This window comes from Plecotus auritus, assembly GCF_963455305.1.
Source record: "Plecotus auritus genome assembly, chromosome: 7".
In the NCBI taxonomy this organism is placed as follows: domain Eukaryota; kingdom Metazoa; phylum Chordata; class Mammalia; order Chiroptera; family Vespertilionidae; genus Plecotus; species Plecotus auritus.
In genome coordinates, this window is record NC_137774.1 from 127,290,314 (window position 1) to 127,304,000 (window position 13,687).

Sequence of the window (13,687 nt, forward strand, 5' to 3'; positions counted from 1 at the left end):
TTGGATACCAACGTTCTTGGTCTCTTTCCTGTATTTTTAGATTCTCAAATTTGTAATCCTTACATTGCAAAACCCCAATAGAATAAAGTCTAGTATGTTTATAGTTAATTATAGATAAACCCTTTCTAAGCTGTTTATGAAAGTTTAAGTAAAATTTTTTTTAACCTTTATTTTTCAGCGTTGCATTACTTTCCAGAGTATCAGTGGCTGGTGGATTTCACAGTGGCTGCTACAGTTGTGTATCTAGTAACAGAAGTCTACTACACTTTTATGAAGCCCACACAGGAAATGAATATCAGCTTAGTCTGGTGCCTTCTTGTTTTGTCTTTTGCAATGTATCCTTCAAAACAATATCAACTTATGAATTTGTTTTCCTTTTGTAGCTAACACCATTAGATCTCATCTCTTATTTGAAAAAGAATTTAGATCATTAGAGAAGTTTTCTTTGTTGAAATCCTCTTTATTTAATTGAAAAAATTTCAAAGTAGAAGTAAATGTTTAAAAAAATGAAATGCAAGGAAAGATGCCAGTTGCCTGCCTTTCCTTTCCTGAGTTTCATGTCGAGCCACCTTTTCCTCTTTCAGGATTTCTTCCATAAGTTTAAATGTTAAGTGATAATGGTATTTCTTTAATTTTAGATATTATTGCACCTTTCTCCTTTTTTTCTTTCCTTCTGTTTCCAGAAAGTAAACAGACTTTTTTTTATTGTTAAATCAGTAGCCGGTTTTACTTACACCTATGAAAATATTTATAGCTAAGCATTATAGTGTCCTATTACCTCCTAGCCAGGGGTGGGCAAACTTTTTGACTCGAGGGCCACAATGGGTTCTTAAACTGGACCGGAGGGCCGGAACAAAAGCATGGATGGAGTGTTTGTGTGAACTAATATAAATTCAAAGTAAAGGAGCGGAGGGGAGAGCAAGAGAACCGGATAGAATAGCCGGATCCGGCCCGCGGGCCGTAGTTTGCCCACGGCTGTCCTAGACTATTTGTCCAAGACTGGTTTTCTCATGTGTGTTTATGTTTTCGTTTTTATATATTTTGTAATTTTCAGGGAGATTTTCTCAACCTTCCCAGTGCTTTTGTTGAGTTTTTAATTTCTGCTATAATTTTTAATTTTCAAGATCATTTTTTTGTTTCTCCTCCCACTACTTTATGGAATCCTATTTGTTTTATGAATACATTGTCTTGTGTGTATTTGAGATACTGATAGATTTTGTAAAGATTTTCTTTATGCCAAGTATCTTTTCTCTCTAAGTTGTTCTTGTTTGGTTTGGTTACTGTCTTTCACGTTAAAGACTTCTTAGGGAGATATGGTGACATTTGCCTGTTTAAGTGTGAGGCACTAAAAGACTGAATGGAAGCTCTGAGCAAATGTGAAGCAATTTGTTGGATCATCTGGATAGGCCAGAGATCCTCACCAAAGCATAATCTCCAGACTTCTTTGAGGCAAGGAAATCTTAACTGGTTACTTTTTTAAAAGTAATTACTTTTAGTAGTGCTTTTTTCCTAATACCACCAACAACACACACATTCATTCACACTTTTACCCTGATCTGATTAGTTGCTCAATCCTCTCTGGGAGTTCTGCAAGTAAAATCAGATTGCATCTTGGCTTTCTGATTAAGCTTCCTCATTCTGTCTAGTCATTTTCCACTTATCTGCCAGCTTTCTAGATTACAAAATTTTACTGCTTTTTTTCATTAATTCACTGTATTTATGTATTTAAAAACAAACATTCTTTTGCCATCACTTTGGTGTGGATTGGGGAGAGGACAAAAGTAATCAGATGTGATTAGTCTGCTATTTTTATCCATAGCTTTATATTGTCTCTTTGGTAAGATTCTCTGTTCTCTGTTATTTGTTTGTTTGTTTGTTTTCAGAAACTCTTTGTTAGTCAAATGTTTGATTTCTTTGAATGATTCTTTAATTTTCTTATCTTCCCTTTTATTTTATGCTATATTTTTTGGTTTTTCTCTTAATTTTCTCTTTTAACCCTTCTGTTGAAATTTTTGTGTCAACTCTTATTTTTTTAATTATTGGGAGCGTTTTCTTTGAATGTTCCATTTCCATAGCACTCATGTGTCATGGATGTGTAATATCTTTTTACTTCTAAGGAATAGAGGCCCGGTGCACAAAATTCATGAACCGGGGTAGGGGGGGGGTGTCCCTCAGCCCAGCCTGCACCCTCTCTAATTGGGATCCCTCTCACAATCTGGGATCCCTCTCACAATCCAGGACTGCTGGCTCCCAACCACTTGCCTTATTGCCCCTAACCACTTCTGCCTGCCAGCCTGATCACCCCCTAACCACTCCCCTGGCAGCCTGATCACTGCCTAACGGCTCCCCTGCCTGCCCAGTCACCCCTAACTTCCCTCCCCTGCTGGCCTGATCGCCCACAACTGCCCTTCCCCTGCCGGCCATCTTGTGGAGGCCATCTTTTGACCATATGGGGGTGGCCATCTTGTGCGAGGGCATGATGGTCAATTTGCATATTACCTCTTTATTATATAAGATATTAATATATTTTACATTTTAACTTGAGCCTTGCATTGTTTGAGTTCCTCTCTCTCCCTTTTTGTTTTAATCACACATATGTTAAAGACTAGAGGCCCGATACTTACCTGGCAGGGGAGATACCATGATCACGAAGGTGGTTTTCCCAGGGCGAGGCTTATCCATTGCACTCCGGATGTGCTGACCCCTGCGATTTCCCCAAATGTGAGAAACTCGACTGCATAATTTGTGGTAGTGGGGGACTGCGTTCGCACTCTCCCCTGTAAAAAAAAAAAAAAAAGACTAGAGGCCCGGTGCACAACATTTGTGCACTGGGGTGAGGGGGTCCCTCAGCTCAGCCTGCACCCTCTTGCAATCTGGGACTCCTTGGGGATGTCTAAACTGGCAGTCAGACATTCCTCTCGCAATCTGGGACCACTGGCTCCTAACGGCTTGCCTGTCTGATCATCCCTAACCACTTGCCTGTCTGCCTGATTGCCCCTAACCACTCGCCTGCCTCATGGCCCCTAACCACTCTGCCTGCCTGCCTGATCACCCCTAACTGCTTGCCTGCCTTCCTGATCGCCCCAACCACTCTGCCTGTGTGCCTGATCACCCTTAACTGCTTGCCTGCCTGCCTGATCACCCCTAACCACTTGCCTGCCTGCCTCATCACCCTAACCACCTCTGCCTGCCTGCCTCATCACCCCAACTGCCTCTGCCTGCCTGCCTCATCGCCCCTAACCACTCGCCTACCTGCCTGATCGCCCCTAACTGCTCGCCTGCCTGCCTGATCACCCCTAACCACTTACCTGCCTGCCTCATCGTCCTAACCGCCTCTGCCTGCCTGCCTCATCGCCCCTAACCACCTCTGCCTGCCTGCCTGCCTCATTGCCCCTAACCACTCGCCTACCTGCCTGGTCGCCCCTAATGCTCGCCTGCCTGCCTGATCACCCCTAACCACTCTGCCTTGGCCCCCACCACCGCAGCTTCATCTGGAAGTCGTTTGGCTGTCCGGTCTAATTAGCATATTACACTTTTATTGTTATAGATTGTTCTCAAATTGAGTATCTGTTTATATTCAAGAGGGTGGTATGAAAATATTGCAAGTTTTTTGTAAGTGGCGGGAGCTTATTGATTGGTGGGATTTTTATTGGATGAATTGGAGACCTGGTAGCAATCTTTTTTCTTTAAAAATTTTATTTCTTTATTGGTTTGATAGAAAAAATATTGATTCATTTTTTCACTTAGTTATGCATTCATTAGTTGATTTTTGTATGTGCCCTGACCAGGGATCGAACCAGCAACCTTGGCTCTAACCAGCTGAGCTACCCAGCCAGGGCCTGGCAGCATTCTTGGGAGGAAACTCTAAATATCAGTGTCTGCAGGTTGTTGAGCTTATTTTCTCCAGAAAAGATTTGTGCATTTTCTTATCTTTGGGGGAATGTCTGACAGTCAGTGTTGTAGTAGCAGATTAGGGAAGAAGACTTAGAGACTCAGTATTCAGTGTGCAGGCAGTAATTTAAATGTGAGTCTGTGTACTACCCTCCCTTATTTTCAGCTCTTCATTGTAACCCCAAGTTCTGTCTAGTACTCCCAAGCCCAGTCTCTTCTGGTTTAACATTAGTTCTTCTGGATTCTGCCAGAATTGGGGAAGGACCATCATCTAAACTGTATGACTAGGCGAGACAAAAGATCTGGGAAGTCCAGTTCAGCCAATCATTCTGTTTTCATCCATTCTGCAACCCTGCCTTCAGAGGTACCTGCTGTCCAATTCCTGATTTCCCGGGTATATAATTGAATGAGTTGTCTTTTTATTAGGTTCCTCCTATTATAGATCCAGCATAGCAAAGAAAGCTGAAACCTAAAAAAGTTATTGCTTGTCTATATACTTAGTGTCTTCCAAATTTTATTGAAATCTCTTTTCTCTTGTCACCTTTTTTCCTATTCTTTGCTTTTGGGGATTTTTCTCTCCTTCCTATATGGTTCATTTAGTTAGAATTTGGGACTAAGCAGTGTAAATGCATGTCTTACATCTTTTATATTCAACCAGAGACTGCTAACCTGATTTTAAAGCTGTAAGTGGATTTTATTTAAATTATATGATATGATTTGACATTCAGCACCACTGTGCTATTTCTCTCTTGACTCTTTTGGATTGGTTTAGGTATAATTTAGACAAAAAGAGCCAGAGCAAAGCCTTAAGAGTCAACATCTTTACAAGTATATATTGTTCTGGGTAGAAATACTGACTTAGCTGTTGTCAGTTGTGCTAATTTCAAGAGCAAGTTAAAACTGGAGCATTTAAAATATTACTATTTAATTCTGTAGTATTATAAATGTGGAAATACCAGTCAGATGATGTTTACATAGAAATGCATATTCTTGACACTTACTTTTATTTAATGTATATACAGCCCTTAATACCTATTTACCAAGAAATTAGAAAGATATACTTAATTGGTTACTCCAATAATTGTTTATGTGAATAAATTTCATCTTTCATTTCACTCAGTAATGCCTAATGTGAGAGCAAAGGTCCCACACAATCTTCAGCACTGAAATGGCTCTGCTTAGTTTTAAGTCGTGCACTTGTGAAAGGCACCAAACAATAGCATCCCTGCCAGAATCTAGTAGCTGCCTGTCTCTCCATCCCAGAGAAGACAGAAAAGACTGAAGGGCTATAGAATCCAGGCTATTTTCTGCCAACTTTGACCCTACATAAAGGGGGTAGGGAAGGAGGAAAGTAGAATCATGTCTATGCTTGGGTATGTGATTTTTCTTCGAACTTGTACCACGTGAGAGAATGACCTAGTGTCTTCCATGGCATGCAGGAAATCAGAATCAAATGCCAGATACCCAGATTTAATACCAGGGAGGAGTCTGTTTATAGCCTATCTTTCATCTTAGTTATACCATATCTGGTAAGCCTTTCATAGCCTATGAACACAGTCTAGCTGCAGTGACCCCTGTCTGGCTTCTCTTTACTTTCTTGTAGTATGTACCTACTTATTAGTCAAACACATGTCTCCATTGATTACATAGGACAATAGCTCCACTTAATTGCAGAGTTACAGATACATCAGTTGATTCAGAAATTCTCTGCACAATGTCCTTTGTTAAAGTGGTCTCCAAATTAGACATATATAAATTGGCTCACTTAAAAGTGATGGAGAAAGTATTTTTATCTCCATGGTTATCCCCCCCCCCCATTTGTTGTATTTGACATACTTATATATGACAACAATTAAAATTTTTACAAAACCTTGAAATCTCTAAAATCAATGAGAATGACTTTTTTTAAATGTATAACCCTAAAATCTTGAACCCTGGAACATAAAACAGAGCACCCTCTGCTTTTTGCTTCATTGAGTTATACATGCATCTTAGCTATCACACTGCTTCCAATCTTACTTCTAAACCCAAACAAATACTCTCCTACCTATTTGTAATTCTAACCATCTAGTTGACCAAGTCTTTGTGTTCCAATTCCATTTATGCCAAGTTACGTGTTGTGGGAAGGTAAAGAAAGAGTAAAGAAAGCCTTACAGTGAGGATGGAGCAATTGTAATAATTATCTTTTTAGGATGATGGCCCATGAAGTCTTAGACATTGGAGAAATGCTGCTGATATTATAATGTGAAGCATATTTTTAATTTATTAATGAAGAAAAAATAAAAAGGTAAAAGTGGTTTTTGAAGAAAACAGATTTTGTGGTGGAAGTAAAACTTTTAAAAATTAAAATACTCTACAATCAGTTTTTTTAAAAGAACGTTCTCATGAATAAGCTGTATCACAGAGTAATATTGAATCAATTACATGAATTTGAGTGAGAAGAAAGCTGTTCTACAAAGTGATAAAGCTTCTCAGTAGTCCTATTATATTTGGTTAAAGGACTGGATCATTAGTCACATTTCCACAGCGCTTGTATTTTACAATGTGGATGGTTTAAGGTACAAAGCCCTATTATATATGCTTTTAAGGGTGTGTTTTAAAATTTTAATTTCTCTTCATTTCCAGACATGCAAATTTTATACAAAGCAAAAAGTTGTGAATGATTTAAAATGAAATAAATTCTAAGGTTATCTGTGTTAAATACTCAATTCTGTATGTAGATTTGTAAACTAAAGGTCTGTAATTTAAATGTTCTATTTGTTTGCTGTAGGAAATAGACGATGACAGCAAACTAGTCACTTTTTCTAAATTCCTTAAAATATTCTAAATTACTGTATTCTTACTTCACAAAAATAGTCTGCTTTAGATTAAAAAGAAAAACAACACTAAACCCTGAAGTGAACTGCATAAGATATCAAGGTCTCCTAGTGAGAAAGAAGCAGAGTCAAAGCTATTGAATCTGAGCCAAGGTACTTGTCTTGAAAATTTGTATATAGCATATTGTGTCAAAGCTTTGTTTCTTGTATAAACTTCAGAGATCTGTGACATTAATGCTGCCAAATTAATTCACCTTTCAGGTCAGAAACCTAGCATTATATAGGGGACTTACTTGGGAGATAGGGTTATATTTCTGTTTATTAGTTTATAATTGAGTATGACTTTTTATTTCAGCTTGGAAATTATCATTTTCCTTCTGAATCTGAAAGTTTAAGAATAACTTTGGCGGTTGTGCTTTATCCAGGAGATTAGATAATAGGTTTTTTGTTTGCTTGCTTGTTTGCTTCCTTGCTTCCTTTTATTTTTAAACAAAGCCTGTGTATTGCCCTTTTTAAAATCTTTAGCTATTTCCTTCCATAGTCTGGCTAGGTTGAGGCTGGCTGGCCATAAGCTTCTTGAGGGGTGAGTTTTACATATGCATAGTACTTTTTAGTTTATCTCTGAGAGAATTTTAGGTTTCTTCTCAACTAAAATATACTAATTAAACCTTTATCTCAAAATATGAAAAAATATTTCAGTTAAAAATTATCTAAGTTGGTTGTCTTGTTTCATTTTTTTTGTTTTGTTTTGTTAACATTGGAAGACAGTTTAAAGGATTTTACTTGCCAGGTTATAGGATCAATGTATTTATTGTTAGTTCTCAGTGTACGCACTATAGCATATTCTTGGTATAGTTTTTAGGTTTCTTTGCAGTGAGAATGCATAGTATGTCTTTGGGGTATTTTAGTTGCCTTTTCTTATGGAAAAATAGATGTGGGAGATTTAACCATTTGAATGGGAAAACGATGTTTTTTTATTGTTAGGTAGCAAAAACGATTTTTTTTAACAGTGCAGAAAAATTTCAGTTTACATGAAAATAACTTAGTTGAGTTGAAACAATAAGATAATAATAAATTTTGAGAAACTTCTGTAAATTTCTGTGTTTATTCCTTAGGAGACTATCTGTTTGATTTGTCTATTGGCAACAAAATATTTCTTAGAATATGATCTTGCTTGATCTCTTTCCTTCTCAAAAAAGCATTGATAAAATATCTTGAATAATTTCAAAATATTAAAGTACAGAAGACATTTTCTTTTCTTTTTTTCTTTTTCTTTTTTTAAATCCTTACCCGAGAATGTCTTTCCATTGATTTTTAGAGAGGGGAAGAGAGAGGGAAAAACAGAGAAATATCGATGTGAGAGAAACACATCAATGGTTGCCTCCTGCATGTACCCCTACCAGGGCCTGGGCCAGGGAGGAGCCTGCAACCAAGATACATGCCCATGACCGGAATCGAACCCAGGACCCTTTGGTCTGCAAGCTGAAGCTCTATCCACTGAGCCAAACCGGCTAGGGCAGAAGACATTTTTTTTAATACAAGAATAGGGTCTTTATAGCAATGTGAGCACAAATTAAGTTAAAACATATTAGTAGCTTGATAAGTATATTTCCCGTTATCCTAGATTTGAGAGAAATTTGCCATTTCAGAACTAAAGTTAAGCCTTTTTATCATTTGAAAGCTCTTATTTCCACCTTGAAGATAAATATATTTAAAATACTTTCTACTGAGTAATCTTTTTAACTATCCATGGTTTCTTTTCTATTGTAGTTTTTGTATTAGCATCTAGAAATCATGACCAAATTCCAATTGCAAAAAAAGTTGATATTAAATTAAATACCATACATATAGCAGAAAAAAAATTTATCTTACCCCTAACATTGTATTTACTTTAAGGATTGAGATTTTATAAAGCAAAATAACATAGTACTTAAGTAGGCAGTACATTCAACTAGGACTCAAGGGATAATAAGGGGGTAAATTATTAAATAAAGAGAAAATAACTTAATTTGTATATGTAATTTTGAATATAATAATAAAAGCATAATATGCTAATTAGACGGGACAGCTGAACAACCTTCCGGATGAAGCCGGCGCTGCGAGGGCCTAGGCAAGCCACCGTGGCTGGGAAGGCAGCGCCCCTTGCACGAATTTTGTGCATTGGGCCTCTAGTTCACTAATATAATATTCTTTTTGTTTTAAATATATTTTATTGATTTTTTTTACAGAGAGGAAGGGAGGGGGATAGAAAGTTAGAAACATTGATCAGCTGCCTCCTGCACACCCCCCACTGGGGATGTGCCCGCAACCAACGTACATGCCCTTGACCGGAATCAAACTTGGGGCCCTTCAGCAGGCCGAAGCTCTATCCACTGAGCCAAACCAGTTAGGGCTAATATAATATTCTTTATGAAAATCTACAGAATGATCTATGAAAATAATAATAGAGGGATAAAGATGGTGGGGAGGTTACTCATAGTGAAGGTACTTGCTCATTATTCCCACTAAGACAAAAATAGATAAATGCCATGATTTTACCTAGTAAGTGTTTTTGGTTATACATTATCTGTAAATATAGAAGCCTTATTTTGGTATATTATCAAATATTATTTACACGATCAGGTTGTATTTATCTATAAAAAGGAAAATTCAGTCTAATTTACTTGGCAATTGTGGATGTAGGTATTTCCGCATCCAGCGCAGCTAGAGAGCGGGTCCAGTTCCTGAGTAGGGGCGGCTGGGGATTGAGAAATAAAAAAAAGAGACAAGACACAGAGATAGAAGGAAAAAGCTGGGACCCGGTGGGACCACCATCCTCTTCTGATGGAGAGACAGGGACAGTGACCCAGAGCCAATCCAGCGAGTTTATTTTATATCCCAAATACCAGGAAGTTTCACCAAAAGGTCAAGACAAAAGGAGATTATTTGCATTCTTGAGTAGGCCCTGAGCATTCCTGGTGCTAGGCTGGATTTAGATATCAAAAACACTTCCCCACAAATGAAGGCTGAAATGAAGGTCAAGCTGACAACACCCTTGCCCTTTTGGCAAGGTGTGTTCCCAGGGTGTGGCTTTTGCCTACGCCACTGGGTTCAGCTGACAATAATTAAGGAATGCCCATGTGCCTTCCCAGGCCCTGTCTACATGTGGACAATTTATGAAGAAACATTCAAAGGAAATAAGTCTTAGAGAAATTTTATTTTGAAATCCATTTGTATAGTATTTCAGATGTAGTTTACTTTTCTGTGTGAATAACTTACTGCTTTCTGTATGTGAGCTGCATCCTGTTTTTTTATAGCTCTGGAGCTGAAAATGGATTTTACAATTTTAAAGGGTTGTTTTGGAAAATTAAAAACAGAAGACTATGTCACATACAGAGACTGTATGTGGCCCACAAAGCCTAAAATATTGACTATCTGGTTCTTTACAGAAAGTTCTCTAACCCCTGCTCTAATGTTTGGGGATTCTTGACTTTCCTTTCATATTTAAGAGTCAGACACTAAAAGCAGTTTGGAAACTCTGTGCAAGTAGGGTTTGGTTAGCTTCACTGAAGAATGACTTAATGATGCTGAAGCTAATGTCTATAGAGGAGAGTAATCTCCTGCCTGGAGTGTACAAGCCTGTGTGCATATTTCAAAGGTGAATATGCCTTTGAGTATGTTGACTTTCACTTAATTTTTCTGTTTTGAGTACAGTTGCCTCAATCTAAACTCTGCTGTACCTCGGATTTAGTTTCTTTAGGGGCTAATCTTAGGCTTCTGCTGGAGTCAGAGTGAAGTTTGTTCCCTGGCTGCAAAGGAAAGTAATGGAGAGTTAGGAGTCCAATTTCTACTTATATAGAGGTCAACTCCTACATGTGTTTTCATTTTATACCCACACTGCTGCGTTTTGTAGAATCTTGTACCTCATAGATAACATTTTCATGAGAAAGTTTAAAGATTTAAACACAATTAAGAATTGTATCCATAATAAAAATTAATTTAGCTTTTTTGTCCTTGAGTACATTCCCATATTTTTGATATTTGAAGTTATAACTGTTTTATTCAGTTATATCAAAAACATCAAGTTATTGCTGAAAACTAGAAAGGCATCTTTAATATTCAGAACAGCCCTCTGAGGTGGTGGATGTATTAGTTGTATTTTACAAATGAAGAAAATGAAAATAAAGGAAGGTAAATTAACTTCACTCAGAGGATCACATAGTAAGAGTAGAACCAAGATTCAGCCAGGCAGTCTAAATCTAGAGAATGCTTTCTTTTTTTAAAATATACTTTTAATATTGATTTCAGAGAGGAAGGGAGAAAGGAGATAGAAACATCAATGATGATAGAGAATCACTGATCGGCTGCCTCCTGCACGCCCCCCACTGGGGTCAACCAGTGTGGGATGTGCAACCCAGACATGTGCCCTGACCGGGAATCGAATTTGACCCTGTTAGTAGGTCTACACTCAACCACTGAGACACGCCAGCTGGACAAGAGAATGCTTTCTTTATAAGTGTCACACTACAATATGATGTACTTGGCAAATAAATTATAGTAGGAAGTGCTTTGAGTTTAGAAGAGGAAAACAATGGTCTGGGCTGGAGAGGTAAAGGTAAGCGTTATGACGGATGTAATTATAGAGCAAGCATGTCAAACTCGTGGCCTGTCCCACAATGAATATTTTTGCAGCCCAGCCAATATAACAGTATGTAAGAAATGCTTTAATAAAAATTATATAACAATTTTTACAATATGCTGTTATACATAATTATTTTTTTAAATATATTTTATTGATTTTTCACAGAGAGGAAGGGAGAGGGATAGAGAGTTAGAAATATCGATGAGAGAGAAACATCGATCAACTGCCCTCCTGCACACCTCCTACTGGGGATGTGCCTGCAACCAAGGTACATGCCCTTGACCAGAATAGAACCTGGGACCTTTCAGTCCATAGGCTGATGCTCTATCCACTGAGCCAAACCGGTTAGGGCTGTACATAATTATGAATAATGAACTACAATGTTTACTAATGACTGATTACTATAATTGTGTTGCATGCATTTCTCTTACGCGCAGGTGCACCATTTCTCTCCACTAATACTAGCAGCGAATATTTTAGCAGCTGATTGCCAAGTCATTAGCCTTGAACTGACTTGTTTGGTGTGCGCAACAGGAAATATTTCGCTTTCAGATAACAAGAAAATAGGTTTATTTGTGTTAACGCCTATTTGTGCAGTTAGTGTCTGGTAAGTTAATGTGCAATAAAAAATATTAATTTTTATTAAAATGTTCTATTATTTTATATTAACGATTACTCATTTATTTTAGCCCTTTGTCTTCAGCATGCCTTTATCAAAATAAACCTACGTTTCTATGAAAATTGAAGCTTTTGTTTTTTTGCCGCCCACATAAACTTAAACCTTGTTTATTTGGCCCGTGTTAGCCTTTGAGTTTGATATGCTTGATATAGAGCTTCAGTCTTATTAGGTAGATGAAAAGGAAGAGGGTAATTCTGATGATAAGTTATGACCCAAGACTTACATAGCTGTTACATTTAGGAGATGGTAAATACACCATTTGGGTTTAGGTGGAGGTTTGTGGACTAATGAATGAAAGCTTGAACATATGGGCATAGCCAAGTGATAGTATCTATACTATTAATAGAAGAATATGCAAATTGTCCAGGACGCGTCACAGTAATAGTAACTACCGAACAGCAGGCTGCGTGGGGCGACGAGGCCGGCAGGGGGGTTAGGGAGGGACAACCAAACAATTGAACAGCAGGGTGTGTGGGGTAACCAGGCCGGCAGGGGGGGCAGTTAGGGGCGACAAGGCCAGCGGAGGGGGGAGCAGTTGGGGGCAACCAAGCCAGCAGGGGGGGGGGGGCAGTTGGGGGTGACCAGGTTGGCAGGGGGGGCAGTTAGGGGTTATCAGACCGGCATGCAGAGGCGGTTAGGGGTGAGCAGGCTGGCAGGAGGGCAGTTAGGGATGATCAGGCAGGCAGGTGAGCAGTTAGGAGCCAGCGGTCCCAGATTCTATTCTAATGAGAGGGATGTCCGACTGCCAGTGAGCGGACCCCACCCCCACTTCTACCCCCCCACACCCCCCAGCCACAAATTTTGTGCACTGGGCCTATAATGTATTTTACATTGTGGGTTATGGGAAGGTTCTGTTCTAACATGAGATTCAATAAATTCTTGACTGTAAGATTTACCCAATATTCAAAATGAATTGAGGATGCAGGGATTATATGATTTTAGGTGTTTGTGGTGTAGGATTATATTAAAGTACTAGAGGCCCAATGCACGAAGATTTGTGCAAGAATAGGCCTTCCTTCCCCTGGCTGCTGGCACCCAGGACCCGGGCCTTCGCTCTGGCCGCCACCTTCTGCCTTCGCTCCAGTCCGGAGCCGCCTTCCGCCTTCACTCTGGCCCGGAGCCACCGTCCACCTTTGCGCACTGCCAAGAACCCGGAGCAGTTGGGGTGGGGCAGAAAGCCTGTGTTGTCGCCATGGCGACGAAGCAAGCAGCCTGGCCCGGCTGCCGCCATCTTTGTCTCATCAATTTGCATATTCCCTCTGGCTGTGGGCGCCTCCATCTTTGTCATGAAGTGATGGTCAATTTGCATATTATGTCTTTATTAGATAGGATTAATGATATAAGGAAAATTATGCTTCAGGAATAAAGCTGCATCTGGTTTTCTAGGTTTTTTCTTTTAGTGTTGACATACCTCATTCATTCATTCATTTATGTTAATCCTCACCTGAGGCTAGTTTTTTATTGAAATTTAGAGAAAGTGGAAAGGAGGAAGGCAGAGGGGTGGAGAAAGAGACAGAAATATTGATGTGATGGAGGCACATCATTTGGCTGCCTCCTGCATGCTCCCAGACCAGGGCCAGGTATGGAACCTGCAACCCAGATACATGCTCTTGACCAGGAATCGAACCTAAGAACTTCGGTGCACAGGCCGATGCTCTAACCATGGCCAGGGTAGTGTTA

General features: G+C 39.0%; 1 protein-coding gene across 5 annotated transcripts in view; it reads left to right on the forward strand.

The window, feature by feature from the left end:
• The window catches only part of TMEM161B (transmembrane protein 161B), a 69,298-nt gene that overhangs the window by 35,930 nt on the left and 19,681 nt on the right, over nt 1–13,687 (forward strand). For all 5 annotated transcript variants that reach the window (XM_080680642.1, XM_080680640.1, XM_080680639.1 and 2 more), the window contains one exon: nt 179–335. In XM_080680642.1, coding sequence (XP_080536768.1) covers nt 179–335 — 157 coding nt within the window. The remainder of the gene's footprint in view (nt 1–178; nt 336–13,687) is intronic.